Source organism: Miscanthus floridulus, chromosome 19 (assembly GCF_019320115.1).
Source record: "Miscanthus floridulus cultivar M001 chromosome 19, ASM1932011v1, whole genome shotgun sequence".
Taxonomy (NCBI): domain Eukaryota; kingdom Viridiplantae; phylum Streptophyta; class Magnoliopsida; order Poales; family Poaceae; genus Miscanthus; species Miscanthus floridulus.
In genome coordinates, this window is record NC_089598.1 from 14,076,922 (window position 1) to 14,094,031 (window position 17,110).

The following is a 17,110-nucleotide window of genomic DNA, read 5'->3' on the forward strand; positions in this document are numbered from 1 at the left end:
ATTCATTCAACATAGTGGTAGTAACATTGCTCACAAATGTTACATATCCCTCTTATATAGTTTATGAAACTATAAGAGAGATATGCAAATTTTGTGAATAATATTACTATCATTTTATCGGATGAAGAAATGACCAAAATAATAGATCTTGATAAGTTCTACAACTTCTATGTTCATGACTTTTTCAGTTGAAATCATTTAGTGCTCCAAAATGACGATTGAAGTTATCGTTTTTTGAAATTCAAAATTCAAATAGATAAAACACAGTCACATGAAGATGGATAAAATAATAGATGTAAGAACATAATAAATTGATATAGCATGATTTTAGAAATTTTTAGGAAAAAAATCATCGGATTTGAAGTTAGTACGAGGGAGAAAGACTTGTTACAAATTTTAACCAGAGATTAAAAAAAGAAATCAGAGTTCTTCAACAATTTTAAAATCTAATTTAAAATAACACTTTGAAGTAGTAAATGATTTTAAATGAAAAAGTCATCAACTTCAAAGTTGCATAGCTTTTTGAGATCTACAACTTTTATTTTGGGCGTTTCTCCATCCGAGGTCATTTAAAAAATTTAAATTTCAAATTTTAGAAATCAAACGTAATTTTCGTTAGACAGAAGAATTCAAATGAAAATATTTGGATATCCAAACGATCTCAAATTTAAAAAGTTTGAACTACAAAGTGGTAGATCTCATTGAATACAACAACTTTAATATAAAGTTCATCTTCATCGAACATCGTATGAGAAACTTATGAAGTTTTTCTTATTGAATACAACAACTTTAATATAAAGTTCATCTTCATCGAACATCGTATGAGAAACTTATAAAGTTTTTCTTATAGCATATCACTGTCGGTTCAAGTCACGAATCGACAGTGATAGTATCAGTGTCGGTTCTTGGCTAAAACCTACAGTGATGACCTAATATCACTGCCGGTTCTTGGCTAAAACCGACAGTGATATGAACCGACAATAAAGACCTAAATATCAGTGTCGGTTGGTCCTATCACTGTTGATTTTAACAAAAAACCAGCAGTCATGGACCATCACTGTCTGTTTCTTAAAATCCGACAGTGATGAGGCCGATAGTGATGTCCAATTCTGTAGTAGTGATGGACCATTGCAGCAACCGGGAGCAAGGGTGCTGAGATTGATATGGGTACACAGGCTGTCTAAAGCCTTCCAAAACGAGGTAATATAACCATGTGATGCTCTCCAGAACACTCATTAGACCCTGCCGCTTAAAGAACAAGGACTTCAGTCACGGATTCATTTGGGAGCACTGAAAGATTTCGTCCATCTCACGAAGTAGCTAGGTGTATCATGCAACTTTAGAAATTGAAAATTGTCTTTCCCTAAGCACATCTCTAGTCCCTTGTTAATATTATAGCTACGTTCAGATGAGTGCACTGGTGTAACGATCCTAGATAACTGAATGGAGTTTGGAAGGAAAACGTAGCAAGAATTTAGGAAGAACAGAGATGGAGCTTGGCTGAATCACGAGAGGAGGAGTTCCTTAGACGGGGGATTTAGAGTTCTGTTCATCGTTGATGGTTACAAAGGCGGGGCTCAGCTTATACCAGACGCTGGCAACGCATCCAGCTCACACGGCGCTGACTCACATCTGGGCCTGCGACAAATGACGGCCCACTTGCAGAACACTCCCCCTTTCTTAGCAAAAGCTTGTCCTCAAGCTTTATCTATAGATGACTACTCGCCCAGCCACAGAGCTTTTGGTATCTTGTTCTGGTCTTCCCAAGTAGCCAACTCTGGTGGCATCTCACTCCAATGGATCAGCAACTGTGGAACCACCGTGGCTCCACTCAGAATCGAACGACGCCTCAAAACTTGATACGGCTTCATAATCTGGGCAGGATCAGAGCACAAAGAAGATAAATCTGAACTTACAGAAGTCATAGCCGGAACATGTTGCTTCAACTCGGACACATGCACCACCGGGTGTATTTTAGCATCGTCAGGTAAGTTCAGCTTGTAAACAACTTGGCCAAACCTCTGCAGAATCTTGAAGGGGCCAAAGTATTGAAATGATAGCTTCTGACTAGTCTTGTTAGCAACAGAAGACTGAACATATGGTTGTAATCTCAAATAGACAAAATCGCCAACTGCAAACTCACGCTCAGAACGATTCTTATCTGCCTGGGATTTCATTCTTTGTAGTGCTCGAAGTAACTGCTGCTTCACCAATTGTGACAAAAACTCCCTATCAGTGAGCCACTGTTCAAGATCCGGCACCATGCACAGCTGTAAGTTGGCTATCGGCGGAAGTCTGCTAGCCACAGGGCGGGGTTGGTGTCCCCAGATTACTTGACGATGTTCGGCGGCGAGCGAAAGCACGCCGGGAACGGCATCTGTCGGATCCTTTTTGCGAACGCCTACGGGCCACAAGCGTCCGGGCTTAGGTTGTGTCGAGCATCCTGGAACCTGGGGTGTCGACCATGGTGGTCCAGGTCACTGTCGCTGTAGTGCAGCTGATCTTTGCCTACCAGGTCCAGCCTAGGGCGTCTAGGGCCTTGAGTCGAACGGGCGTTGTGGTTCCCGACATAGCGGCGACGCGCTGGGAAAAGCTCCCACCTACGCACCGTGCCGCCGTTGACGGGCCGAAGTATGATCGGTGCGTGGTGCCCCTCGGGGGCACCATGCACTGAAGAGATGTGCACAAGGCTGACCTCGGGATGCCGCCTCTCTGTAGAGCTTTGAGCTTGCTGTATCGCTGCAGTTTCTAGCAAATCGCGTAGCTCCTGATGAACGAGCTTTCCCTCGTCGGTCGAGGGTTCAGGGGCCGTCCGTATGATCATGGTGGTCGCCGTGACATTCTGGCTAGCTTGAGGGAAGATGGGTGTCTCCATCTTGCCTTGTTGGATTTGATCATATACTCAGCGTGCCCGCGCCCATGCGCCCTCAGCGTCGAGGTGCTGTGGGCTAAGGCATCCGTCATCGTGGCGTTCGTTGGCCTGATCAGCTTCACAGACCCAGGCTTGTTCTAGGCGCTCCTGGTCATACTCTACCTATTATCCGGGGTACGTGGAATCAGATAGGCGTCGTCCTCTGCGTCCTCCACCGACGCCACCCCATCCTCCAAAAGGTGAAACATGTTGCATTCCCTCAGCGGATGGTAGCTCCCTTCAGAATCAGACTCGGAGTCCGTGTTCTCAGGGGTAATCAGCAGGAGATCGTAGATGGACTCTGGATCTCGCTCCATCATCCCCACACATCCGGAGGAAACTGTCATCATCGTGTGGCCATTGCGCCTGGCTAGCTCTCGCTCGAAGAGGGTAATTGTGTCCCTCATTTTGGAGGGCAGCGTGGTGCTGCGGTTCTAGAATTCAGCCTCTGGCGGCAGGGGCCCACTCTCGGAGAGCTAGGCAAAAGCATTCGCCAACACGTGGAAAGCGCGTTGGCTTAGCTCTGGCTCAGGATTCACCGTGAGGTAGGTGTCAATCCTGCATGCTAGCGCATCAGAATCGATGATCGTGGGACCGGCGTGGGCCGGTCTGTGATCGAGCGTCGAGATGTGCGGCGGAGCCGCATTCTCTTCACTAAGCTGCAGCTGACCCAGATGGTCGGCTGCGAAGTCCAGGTCTCCAAAGCGCAGAGCTTGGCCTAGGAGAAGACCGTTAATAGGACTTGGCCCGACGATGTCGGCGAACTCAAGGCTTCCGAAGCAGATGCGGCCACCGAGGGCCGCGCTAAGAGCACATCCGACGTAGGTGCAGGGAGGCATCACTTTCTTCTCAGCAATGACAGTGTGTGACTGTCCACTACCTAGTGCGTCAACTGTCGGTGTTTTGTAAATTGGACTTGTAAACTTATACGATTAACGCGCGGCTCTAGAAAAATGATGGTAGCATCCAAAAGACATGTGGATTTATACTGGTTCAGGCCGGAGCTCTACGTCCAGTCTCAGAGATGACCGAGTGCATGTTCCTCGCTTGAATGCTCTAAAATTCCTACAATGGGGGTGCAAGAATGGTGGAAGAGGTAGGAGAACTAGAGCTAGGTGATGGACTACCCGAAGGGAAGCCTCGGGAGCCCTACTATGGTGCGAATGTGTTGAAGATGAAGCTCCGGGATGCCCTGGCTGCCCTTATATAGAGTTCGAGGCTAGGGTACGTACAAATAAGAAGGTTCTCCTAACTGAGGGGTCATGAGCCCGAGGGAGGGGCCTAACTATCTTGGCTTATAAGTTACGCCGTCTTGTGGTGCACATCCGGGCGTGGTTGTCGTCATGGTATTGTGCCCATGTCGCGGTAAGGTGTGGTGTGGTGCTACTGTGTCAGTCGTAGTGGCACTGTTGGCATGGTTGTGATTCGCTAGCCGTCCTATGCGATGTGGTCTCTGTCGTGGTCTTCGTCATCGTCTCCTGATGTTCTGGGGACACCGTACAGGAGTTGGTGGTCGTCCCCAGGTCGTCGAGCGTCTGGTTAGCTTGTGGAGTAGGAGGCCACGATCCCGAGCTCCGGGGTCGTGGCTCCCGTTAGTTTGGATAGCCTCTAATCAAGGCCTCCGTCGTGGATCACATCCCGTAGTGGGTAGAATCGAACATGTGTTTTGTTGGACCGTATTTGGACGGTGGGTCGCCGTACTGGCAGTCACCACCGTGCGTTGTTGTCTTGTCTGTGCTGTGTGGCATAGGGATAGCGTCTGACCGGACCGAGGTGACCGCTGTCCTCTCAGTTCTTACGGGGTTAGGGCGGCGTGCTTACTCTTGTCATAGCAGGCACGCTTGGCTGTAGAGAGGTCGTGAGTCTCTTGTGTGTCGTGCTGCTAAGGCAGAAGAGACGGGTCATGGCTGACCCTAGCCTTGGCGTTTGGCCTGGTTCACTTGGCTCAGCGGGCCTCGGGCGTTCGGGCCTTCGTTAGCTGATGTATAGCAGGCTACTCGGCCTGCTAACTAATCGGTGCCTTAACGCACCTGGGGATCATAACCCCGACAGATGTTCTATGCTATATTTAGTAATGATTGTGTAATATTAATGTGATGTACTATGATGTATTGTGATGTTCGGCAGTATTTTTTCTTCTTTTATTTGACTATAATTAATTACTTCACTATTTTTAGTTTTTATTTTTTATATTTTTTATATTTTATGATATATATGATGTTCATGTAGTATATATATGATGTTCTATACCATTTTCTGCGATGTTCGTGTAGTGTTATTGTGATGTTCAACGATTATCTTCAAATACATGTTCATCATGAGATAAATGTGATGTTCGATAGCATTTTTTCTTCTTTTTATTTGACTCTAATTAATTACTTCACTAATTTTATTATTCTATTTTACATTTTCATGATATTAGTGATGTTCACGTAGTATACATATGATATTCTATGCTATATTTAGTGATGTTTGTGTAGTGTTAATGTGATGTACTACGATGTATTTGTGATGTTCGGTAGCATTTTTTCTTCTTTTTATTTGACTATAATTAATTACTTCAGTAATTTTATTTTTTTATTTTTTACATTTCATGAAATATATATGATGCTCGCGTAGTATACATACGATGTTGTATACAATTTTCTGCGATGTTCGTATAGTGTTCATGTGATGTTCGACGATTATCTTCAAATACACGTTCATCACGAGATAAATATTCGTTAAAATTTTTTATCGAAATGTATCTGGGTCTTGTTTTGATTTTTGAAAAGTTTATTAGAAGGAACACGCAATCAAATTTTAATGTGGATACTTGGTTTATAAGTTATGATTTTTTTATTTCAAAAATTATGAAACATTTGATGATGTCAATAATTTTGAATTTTACTACATAGCTGCTGTCTCATCTGTATGACCCGAAAAGACAATTGAATTTGGTCCATTTTAGCGAGGGAGGAAATTATTTGGTCGGCAGGTCGGCGTGCCCGCGTGTCCCCGCACGAACTGACGAACTTGTGAGCAGCGAGACCAGTGTGGGACGCTATAGGTGCCGTACTTTACTTACACACCAACTTCAACTTGTGCTTGTAAATAATAATAAAAAAAGTAGTATGAACATTCCATAGGCCCAGCAGGGGCCGTCGGCGAGGCCCTGCGCAGCCGCGAGCCCCAGGTCTCCGCCTCGTCCAGGTGCCGGCTCGCTTCAGGAGGTGGCCGCTGGACGGCGCCGCAGGGCACATGGCCATCGTGGAGGAAGGCGACGTGCACCACCAAGCCCGGACGCCAGAACAATTTGTATATTTTTCTAAACTTTATGAACAATCTGATCTATATCTCTCTAATATCTACTATCCATAAAATAATTTGTAAAATTTTCTGAATAATTTGACATATAGTTGTATTATCCCCAAATTACACCACTATGTCTAATAAAATACACTGATAAAATTATTGTAAATATAGAGTGTAAATATAGTTAGAAGACAGCATAATTATATGGGAAAAATTCAGTTAACATGAGAGGCTAAAACAACTTATTGTCACCTAGACAGAACGACACCTGCAACTGGAAAACGGGAGGGGTTTTACCCTTGCTGAAAATTAAAATAATATAAAAAAGTTATTACAGCAGAAAAGACAAAAGAAAGCAAAAAAACAGAAACATATAATACAACTGAATCTAGCCATTATTGTACGATAAGCAGGGAGTACTCTCTTTTTTTCCCCTTTGCCCTATTGATAACAATGTTAAGCTGTAGCTTGAAGATATTTTCACAAGCATCAATTGAAACTCTCTGTCGCCTGAAGAGTGATGATATATTCCTTCTGAGTAGTTCCGATGCTCCAGTTCATTATAATTAAAATCCCCGTGAAAAATGCAACTCCAGCTCAGCACTGCCTTGAAAAGTTTCAGACGGTAAGGGTGTGTTTGGATCCGGCTACTAAAATTTAGGAGGTGTGTCGGAAGGATGTTGCGTGTGGTGTTCAGATACTAATAAAAAAATAAATTACATAATCCGTCAGTACTCCACGAGACGAATTTTGTAAGCCTAATTAACCCGTCATTAGCATATGTTTACTGTAGCAAAACATTGTTAAATAATGAACTAATTAGGCTCAAAAGATTCGTCTTGCAAATTAGTCGCAAACTATGTAATTAGTTTTATAATTAGTCTATATTTAATACTCTATGCATGTGTCTAAACATCCGATGGGACAGCGACTAAAATTTAGGAGGGGCAACCAAACACCCCCTAAAATGGTAAAAAGAATTCCTGCACATGCAGGTTTATGGATCTCGAGGAACCTATCTCTCCTCGAAATTTCTCCGGTGATTAGCCCCCGTTCGGATGGTATAGTTCTGGTGAAATTTGGATGGTTTGGAGGAATTCTAGAGGAATTTGTGAGAGGAAAACACTATTTCGGATGAAAAAAAAAAGCGGATCAAGCCGGGTTTAAGGGCACGCGAATGGGACCTTAATCTGTCTTTGGGTAATAACCAGAAAAAGATTCTCTGCTTAAGCTGACATGTTAACTTCCAGATTCAGTTGACAAATTGATGAACAGAACAGTGGCCTTTCAAATCAAAGGTTGGCATGCCTCTGTACGTGTGAACTAAAATTAGCATTAGCATCGCCCCATAGTGTACGTCCGGATTGTTGTAGTATTATATTCTGAACAGTAGAAAGTGAAGGTGTAAAAATTTATTGATGAACAGTATACATATATATACATGCCCACGATGGGGCAGTTCCAGTGAACGTGGGAGAGCCCCGCTCCCACGTCCCGTCCGTACGACGTCTTTTCAGTAGTCACGGTAACTGCAATTAGTAGTTGCTAATTGCCCACTAATTGATTATTAGGAATATTAGAATATTCTTAACACTCCCCCATAATCAATTATCTTTTGGAGCTCCAATGTTCATCATAATTATTAATATTATTAATCCTTAGAAAACCCCGTGGGAAAAACTTAGGAACACATTGATATATCAGGATACCATGATAATCATATAGCAATGTCTTAATATATCATCTCCTAAAAACCCCAGTGGGGAAAAACTAGATGGTATGACATACATAATGCTGATACTGCCTCGTTAAAAACTTTATATGAGAAACCCTTTCAAGGTAAAACTCATACAAAGAAAAGAGTATAATACGATGTGAAATGGATTAAGTATCGAGAGATACTCCCCCTGATTTCTGCAAGTCTCTAAGTCTAACCATACCAATTCCTTCAATGTATTTATGAAACGTAGAATATGGTAGGGACTTTGTGAATAGATCGGCAAGATTATCACATGATTTAGTTTGCAGAATCTCAATTTCCCCATTCTTTTGCAACTCATGGGGATAAAATAATTTGGGGGTGATATGTTTCGTCAAGTTACTCTTGATGTAACCTGATTCCATTTGCACAACACAAGCAGCATTATCTTCAAAGATAATTGTTGGTGCATCAAGTGCACCAATTCCACATGATTTCAATATGTGGTCTACCATTCTGCGAAGCCATACACACTCTCGTGAGGCTTCATATAATGCAATAATCTCAGAATGGTTGGTGGATGTAGACACTAAAGTTTGCTTGGATGATTTCCAAGAAATTGCTGTTCCACCATTTAAAAATACAAAACCAGTTTGGGATTTGCCATTATGGGGATCAGATAAATAGCCAGCATCTGTATAACCCAATAAATTTTGATCTTGATTCTTTCTATAGAATAATCCAAGATCTCTTGTGCCATTGAGATATCTAAAAAGAGTTTTAACTCCAACCCAATGACGCTTGGTAGGAGCGGCACTATGTCTTGCTAATAAATTAACTGCAAAAGCAATATCCGGTCGGGTACTATTAGCAAGATACATCAGTGCACCAATGGCACTTAGATAAGGAAGCTCGGGTCCTAAAATCTTTTCACCTTCCTCCCTTGGTCTGAAAGGATCTTTCTCAACTTCCAAAGATCTAACAACCATGGGGGTTTTACATGGGTAAGCTTTATCCATATTGAATTTCTCCAACATTTTCTGGATATAGGTAGCTTGATATACAAAAATCCCAGCCGAAAAATGTTCGAGTTGCAAACCTAAGCAAAACTTGGTTTGACCCAAGTCTTTCATTTCAAACTCCGCCTTCAAATGATGACGTGCCTCATTAATGTCATGTTCGTTACCAATGATATTTATATCATCAACGTATACAGACACAATGCAAAAACCCGTTACGGATTTCTTAATGAAGACACACGGGCAATCATCATTATTTGTGTATCCCTTATGTTTAAGGAATTCACTTAACCGATTGTACCACATTCGGCCCGATTGTTTTAAGCCATATAACGACTTCTGCAACTTAACACAAAACATGTTGCGATTTGCCTCAGGATTTGGTATACTAATTCCGTCAGGAACTTTCATGTATATCTTAGAATCCAATGACCCATATAAATATGCGGTCACCACGTCCATCAACTGCATAGACAGACGATTTTGTACTGCCAAAGATATTAAATATCGGAAAGTTATGCCACTCATGACTGGAGAATAAGTTTCGTTGAAATCAACGCCAGGCCTTTGCGTGAAGCCTTGTGCTACTAGCCTTGCTTTATATCTCACCACTTCATTGTTTTCATTCCGTTTCCGGACGAAAACCCATTTATATCCAACAGGATGGACACCAGGAGGTGTTGGTAATACAGCCGAAAACACTTCCCGTTTTGTGAGCGAGGCTATCTCAGTTTCTATTGCATCCTTCCACTTATTCCAGTCCGAGCGCTTCTTGCACTCTACCATGGATTTTGGATCTGGATCACTTTGAAGGGTTTCAGCAATTTGTTCAGAGAAAAAGATGTCGACAGTTGTAGCATTTCGATCATAAGACTCTCCAGTCCCTATATAATTAATAGCAATTTCATCAACCCTTAATAGATCATCATGATTTCCCAAAACAATAGATCTAGGGCCTTCCGATGTCCCAGCCTCAGTATTTATGCGCATGACTGGGCTAGGAATCAAATCAAATCTTTCTAGAAGATATTGATTAGTAACAAGGTGATTCACATCAACAGATAGTTGATCTTCGTTTACCACTTTCTTTTGTTTCTTATCTTGCACCTTGGAATTGCCTCTCCCCCTCTTGCTTCCAAGAGGGATAATTTGAGTGGTTTTATTTGGTACCTCCACTCTTTCTGGCACATTCCTTGCAGGATAGAAAGATTTAACAACACCTTTATAGTTGGTAAACGCATCTGGCAGATTATTTGTAATGTTTTGCAAATCTATAAGTCTCTGAACTTGATGTTCAGTTTCCATAGTACGTGGATCAGAATAGGAAATGCCTTCCGCATTCCAATTAATTTCCCGACATTCATTTTTATGGTACAAATCTCCCCCTAATGCCGGAAAATGATCCTCGTTGAAAATACAATCAGCGAACCGAGCCGTAAATAGATCCCCGGTGAGAGGTTCTATATACTTAATGATCGACGAAGATGTAAATCCCACATAGATTCCCAATTTTCTGTGTGGCCCCATAGAGGTACGCTGAGGTGGTGAGATGGGTACATAAACAGCACACCCAAACTTACGCAAATGGGAAATACTTGGTGGATTTCCACGTACTAATTGCAAGGGGGAATTCTCATGATATGCAGTCGGTCGTAGTTGGATTAATTCAGCAGCGTGCAGAACTGCATGACCCCAACACGAAGTAGGCAACTTACAATTCATCAACATTGGTCTAGCAATGAGTTTAATTCTCTTTATCAATGATTCAGCCAAACCATTTTGAGTATGTACATAAGGTACAGAATGTTGAACCTCAATTCCCGTTGCCATACAATAATCATTAAAGGCATGGGATGAAAATTCAGCAGCATTGTCCATTCGAATTGATTGAATTCGATGTTCAGGATAATGTGCTTTCAACTTTATTAGTTGGGACAATATTTTGGCAAAAGCATGGTTGCGTGTCGATAATAATGACACATGAGACCATCTTGTAGATGCATCTATCAGAACCATGAAATACCTAAAAGGTCCACATATTGGCTGAATTGGACCACAAATATCTCCTTGGATTCTCTCAAGGAATTTTAGTGGTTCAGCTCTGATTTTAAGAGTTGATGGCCTTAAAATCAATTTTCCTGATGCACATGCAGTGCATATAAAATCCGAAGATTGTGGGAACTTTGCTTTATGCAAATTATGACCAAATGAATTGCAGATAATTTTTCTCATCATCCCTATTCTAGGATGACCTAGTCTATCATGCCATGTCTGGAATGAATTAACATTTTGAAAAATTACCTTATATGCAACATTAGATATAGGTTTTATGTATGTATAGTACAATCCAGATTCGAGGGAGGGAATTTTCTCACAAACTTGTTTGTTAGATCCAGTAAGTCTAGTGAAGAAAATGAATTCTTCTTTGTTATCTACATGTGTTTCAACATGAAGACCATTCTTACGGATATCTTTATAGCTTAACAAGGTACGAGTTGATTCTGGATACAATAATGCATCCTCTATCGTTAATTGCGTACCCATAGGGAGAATAATAGTGGCTCTACCCGAACCAACTATTAGAGCATCACGTCCAGCGATGGTCATAACATTTTCTTCTCTTTTCCTAAGAGTCTGGAAATATTTCATCTCCCTAAGAATAGTGTTTGTGGTTCCACTATCTACAAGACATAATTCCTCCTCAGGATTGACATCAGAAGACATCTATAGTAAAATAAGAATGCAATTAAAATTTCTTATTGAACATATAGAATCACATACATAAATACAATGTATTACAATACCAACATATGAGTATGACATTACAATACATATTTATTCTCACAATACTCCCATCACTAACAAGTATGTACAACTCAAAGAACATAGAGTTTGCACAACTTAAATTATTACAACACTTGACTTGCTTAACATAATAATTAAACAGATATCAACTACGGATCGAGATCTTCAGTTGAAGTCTCCATACATGTCATTTGAGTTGAACTCCACGATCATGTCTTCCGTTCCTGGAAGCCTCTCATCCTTGTGAGCATTGTTGTTCTTTGGTTCCTCAAGAACCTTGCTTGAACAACCCACTTCCTTTATAGCCTCAGAAGCAAGATTGAAATGAGCTTCATATCTTGTCTCTTTATCTTTGCCTTGCTTTGCTTCCTTTAAGGACTTTTGGTAAAGTGCAACCAAGTGCTTAGGAGTACGACAATCCTTTGCAAAATGATTGAAAGTACCACATCGATGACATTTAGTGTCATTTTTGGACTTAGCCTCGCCATTTTGCTTGTTTTTAGCATTTGGCTTTTGCTTTTTGTTGAACTTGCACTTACCGGGCTTGTTCTTTGGATCATCATCAGAAGATCCTTTGAACCTTTTATTATTCTTAACTTTTTTCTGTACATTATGAACTTCAGGAAGAGGCGCTGCACCAGTGGGGTGCTTGTGATGATTCTTCATAAGAAGCTCATCATGTTTCTCAGCCTGAGTTAATGTATGAATAAGTTGAGAATACACAGTGTAATTACTAGCCCGATATTGCTGCTGCAAGACTCGGTCAGCGGGAAGCATGGTAGATAGAGTCTTCTCTATCTTATCAGCATCCGTTGGCTCTTTCTCACAGAATTTCAACTTTGAGCAAATTTTATGAACGGCATGATTATAATCAGCAACGGACTTAAAGTCCTGCAAACGCAAGTGGTTCCACTCATGATTAGCCTCAGGCCAGATGAGTACTTTTTGCTGATCATAACGCTCCTTAAGAGCAAGCCACAAAGTACGGGGATTCTCTTCCAGAAGGTACTCTTGTTTGAGATCCTTATGGATATAATACCTTAAAATCATTAAGGCCCCGAACTTCTTTTGCTCATCAAGCACCTCCCCCTCAATGGGTTCATTTATATGTGCCAAAAGTCCACGGGATGCAAAGTTTATTTTGATATCCGAAGCCCAAGTAGGGTAATTGTGGCCATCTATGGCAAGTTCATCGAACTCCCTAGCTAAGGCCATAGCCTACAAAGTAGGACCATTTGATTCATTATACTTACACGTGGTAAATTAAAATTCAAATGGTAAAGCAATGTTGTAATAAATGCAAATTAATTTAAATGACATAACTCATCATGATTAATACAATCCAAGGTAGACAAATAAACATGTAAACCCCAATTATAACTCTCATCAATTGACTATATATGGTTAGATAATCTCAAATGCCAAAGGACATAGAGTAGATCTTAATAGTAGGCAAATACTTTGCTGCCTAAGCACGGTCTCAAGGCTGAATAATTCATTTTTGAATTAGACGCAGCCAATGCTCAAGTCTCTACTACACCATGTATAGTATAAATTAATGATTAAACAATGGTAATCACTACAATAGTGTAAGCCATAAATTTTCTTTAGTCTTAATCTTTTATTTTGAGAACAAAACATTATATAGGTAATCATCTAGTCCAATGGACATCATGTAGACCTTTAGTAATAGGTGAATAAATCATAGCCTGGCACGGTCTCTGGGCAAAATAATCCAAAAGGATTAAATGCAGCCTTTGCCTGGACTCTATTACCTAATGCTTTCATCTCAAAATAATAGAGATATGCATAAATTAATTGCCACAAGTCATCAGTAATTATAAACTAATGAGAACAGTGTTAAGATGGAGTTTGTGATTTAAAAATTCGCAATAATAAAATAAGTATGAAAGTGCAAAATAATAACACGAACATACTTGCATTCTATATTAGAATTCGAAATTGCATAGGTACAATGTAAACAAACACATTTGTATATTCACATAAACATCAGATGTCTAATCTCACAAGAGCATAGACACTAATACTAATGAACAGCAGTAATTAACAAAGTCTAAACATAAGGATTAAAGACTAAAACTGCTGAAATTCATAAATTCAGAAATAAAACATATAAATGATAAATGGCTTCTGGCCCACGAGCACTGGCTGGCCCGCGAGGCCACTGCAGCCGGCCCAGCAAGGACCAGCAGTACAGCCGGCGCTGAGGCAGGCCAACCTGGGTCTGGGCTGCCGAAGTGGCCCAGGTGCGCCTCCCCACCGGCCTCCCCCTGGCCCGTATAAAAGGTGGGCAGTTAGGGTTCAAACCCTAACTGCCACCATTACCCAGCCACGGTGGTGGTGGCCGCCGCCGCCGCCGCGCGCTCAAGAGCCGGTCCGCCGGCGCCGGTAGTCGCTCCGTCGCCGCTCTGGTCCGTAGCACACGCGCGCACGCTGATCGCGCCCTCCTCCTCTCCCTCCGTCGCGCCCTCTGCAGCCGGTGACGAGCACCGGCGCAGATCGGGGAGGAGCCCGCACGTCGGCCCCAACTCAGTCGATGGCGACCAAGACAGAAGCCAGCGGCTCCCCCTCCCCCTCCGGTAGAAGTTCAAGCAGAAGGAGGGGCGCGCCCCCCCGAGGAGGAGGAAGCGCCACCATCGCCGTTCGCGCGTGGACTAGTGTGCCCGTTCTCCAGCGCCGGGACGCGTCTGTTCACGCGAGGACTCGCCTGCGCGCGTGCGGACGGGCCATGCGGCACGGAGATCTAGGTCCGACGCATGGTCGGGCTCACCGCCTGGTCGGCGATGTTCACTGCTGGAGGAGTGGACGGAGGTGGTGGAGGCGGAGCCTGCAGGGCTGGATCTACGATCTCGCCGGCCTCCCTGGAGAAGAGTCGAAGCGGTGCCGCGGACCTGCGCGCAGCGAGGGTCACGCGAACCCGTGGCGTCGTCGGAGACGGAGTCGCGGCTGCAGCGGTTCCGTTGGCCAACGGGGTCGCAGCTGCGGTAGCCGACCCTGTCGCCGGTGGAGGTGAAGCCGCTAGAGCCGAAGACGATGGGCCCGCACCGGTCGAGGAAGAAGGTCCGGCGACTGGTGGCATGGCGGCAAGCGCCACTGGTACCCAGTCGGAGGATCCCGGCGCCATGTTCGGCCATGGTAGGTGGTATGGAGCCACGGCATGGCCCGAACTCCAGGACGCAGGGACTGTAACCGCTGCTTGGGTCGGCGCCACGGGAGCAAATGCTCCGTGACGACCACGGCGTCGGCGACGAGCAGGGCCCTCCCTGGCTCCCCCACGCTCCTCCCCAAGGAGATTGCGCAGGGCGTTGAGGAGGGAATCACGGATGTCGTCGTCATCGAAGGGGACTCCAATGCGGCGCGCGCGGTAGTACACCATGAAGACGAGGCGCAGAACGAGCGTCGCAGAAGGTACGTAGGGCATTGGTGGCATCGTGTACCTTAAATCGATCCAGCGATCTCCTGTCTTCACGAAGTTCTTCAGGCACTATTCCCGGCCTTCTCGCTCAGCGGTAGAACGCTGATAACGTGTTGTAGTATTATATTCTGAACAGTAGAAAGTGAAGGTGTAAAAATTTATTGATGAACAGTACACATATATATACATGGCCACGATGGGGCAGTTCCAGTGAACGTGGGAGAGCCCCGCTCCCACGTCCCGTCCGTACGACGTCTTTTCAGTAGTCACGGTAACTGCAATTAGTAGTTGCTAATTGCCCACTAATTGATTATTAGGAATATTAGAATATTCTTAACACGGATCTCATTCTGGTTAGGGAGGTGCAGATTTACCATGCATACGTGTCATCACCAAGTTCAATTCGTCAAAGGCTTGTGTTTTCACAGGCAAATGAAACGGCGAGTGAAAATGCTGGCCGCCCCGCTGCTAGATACGACTGATGTCTTTTCCTCGGCTTGCGGGCGCACGGGCGGAACGAACGACACCTGCAACCCTCCACGCGAACAGATGAGCAGCCTGAGCCGTTGAGTCGTTTTTTTCTCGGGATATTTGGATCGGTACCATTGCAATTCTTCCAACTTTGAGATGTACCATTACAATTCGCGAAATCTGAAATATATCATTGCAACTCTACGTTTCGCTGAACCATACCATTGTCTACATATGCTAGCAGCTTGGGGCCATTCTCAGACATACGAGTACCATACGTATTTTAGTATGGACATTTCTGCCCCTGACTCCATCCTGATAGATCCAGCGCCGCCCCCGTCCCAATCGTGGCCCCAGCTCACTCTTCTTCCTCTCCTTCACTCTATTCCTCTCCCTCTCCTTGACTGTGCCGGCGGCGGCCACCGAAACCCTAACCCTAGCCATCACGTGCTGGAGGCCAGTGGCTCGCCTGAGCGCGCACATGCGCCCGTCGCGTAGCCCGCCGCGCCACCTGAGCCCCGCACGCACCGCCTGAGCCCTGCACGCCCCGCCGCGCCGCCTGAGCCCGCACACGCGCCCGCTGCGTGCCCCGCACGCGCGCCTTGTCGCGGTAGTCGAAGCTCCGTTCCGCCGTCGCGGTCGCCCCGCCGCGTGCCCGCTGCGTGCCCCGCACGCGCGCCTTGTCGCGGCCGTCGACGCTCCGTTCCGCCGTCGCAGTCGCCCCGCCGCGTGCCCGCTGCGTGCCCCGCACGCGCGCCTTGTTGCGGCCGTTGTCGCGCCGCGCTCTCCTCCCTCGACCGCCCCCGCCCGCAGTCTTCTCCCTCGGTTCAGGCGAGGCCAGCCATGGCCGCTTGGTGGAGTTCAAGTCCGAGGAAGCACACTTTGACAGCCTCGAGCTCGACGGGCAGCGGCACAAGGTAGTGCCCCTTTTGCCATGTTCCTCTGGTCAGGATCCAAAGTAAGCAGACAGCGACAAAGGGCCAGTGGTTCCTGAAGTGCCCTTACAACATAAAGGTTAGCATTGTTGACATTTTTTAGCGCTATGTGTTGATGTTAAGTCTGATTGGTGCATTATGTTGTGATCATAGGATGATGATACTACATGTGTCTTCATCCAAAATGAGAAGGAGTATGAGACCTTAGAAGCTGCAGAACGCCAGATGCAGGCTAGGCAGTCAGCTTCAAGTGATTGTTACATAGAATTGAAGGAAGAATTGGAAGAGGTGAAGAAAACACTGGCCATTGTTGTAGCAGAATTGGAAGAGGCGAAGAAAACAGTCGCCATGGTTGTAGGTGAACTTTGGAGACCGAAGGCGTTGGTAGGTGCTGAGACGAAAGCTGAGCCAAAGCCTGAGCCCAAGGCTGAGTCAAAGCAAATTGTGTTGGATTTTTCAGTTTTTATGGGATTTGTAGGTCTCCTCATTGGTGTTGTGCTTGCCTGTATGTGGAAGTGAAGGACAAATGTGTGTGTGTGT

General features: G+C 44.4%; 2 protein-coding genes and 1 pseudogene across 2 annotated transcripts; all 3 read right to left on the reverse strand.

Moving 5' to 3' along the window:
- Positions 1-1,718: 1,718 nt before the first annotated feature.
- On the reverse strand, positions 1,719-2,264 carry LOC136525584 (uncharacterized). The gene has a single exon (XM_066518527.1). It carries the CDS (start codon positions 2,262-2,264, stop codon positions 1,719-1,721), a length of 546 nt encoding a protein of 181 aa, XP_066374624.1.
- Positions 2,265-11,893: 9,629 nt separating this feature from the next.
- On the reverse strand, positions 11,894-12,943 carry LOC136525585 (uncharacterized). Its single transcript, XM_066518528.1, has one exon. It carries the CDS (start codon positions 12,941-12,943, stop codon positions 11,894-11,896), a length of 1,050 nt encoding a protein of 349 aa, XP_066374625.1.
- A 1,256-nt stretch (positions 12,944-14,199) lies between these two features.
- LOC136527849 (lysine-rich arabinogalactan protein 19-like) lies at positions 14,200-15,270 on the reverse strand (annotated as a pseudogene).
- Between the last annotated feature and the right edge of the window lie 1,840 nt (positions 15,271-17,110).

Excerpts from the sequence above, each read along its gene's own strand:
- LOC136525585 (XM_066518528.1), bottom strand. The coding sequence starts at position 12,943 with ATGGCCTTAGCTAGGGAGTTCGATGAACTTGCCATAGATGGCCACAAT.
- LOC136525584 (XM_066518527.1), bottom strand. The coding sequence starts at position 2,264 with ATGGTGCCGGATCTTGAACAGTGGCTCACTGATAGGGAGTTTTTGTCA.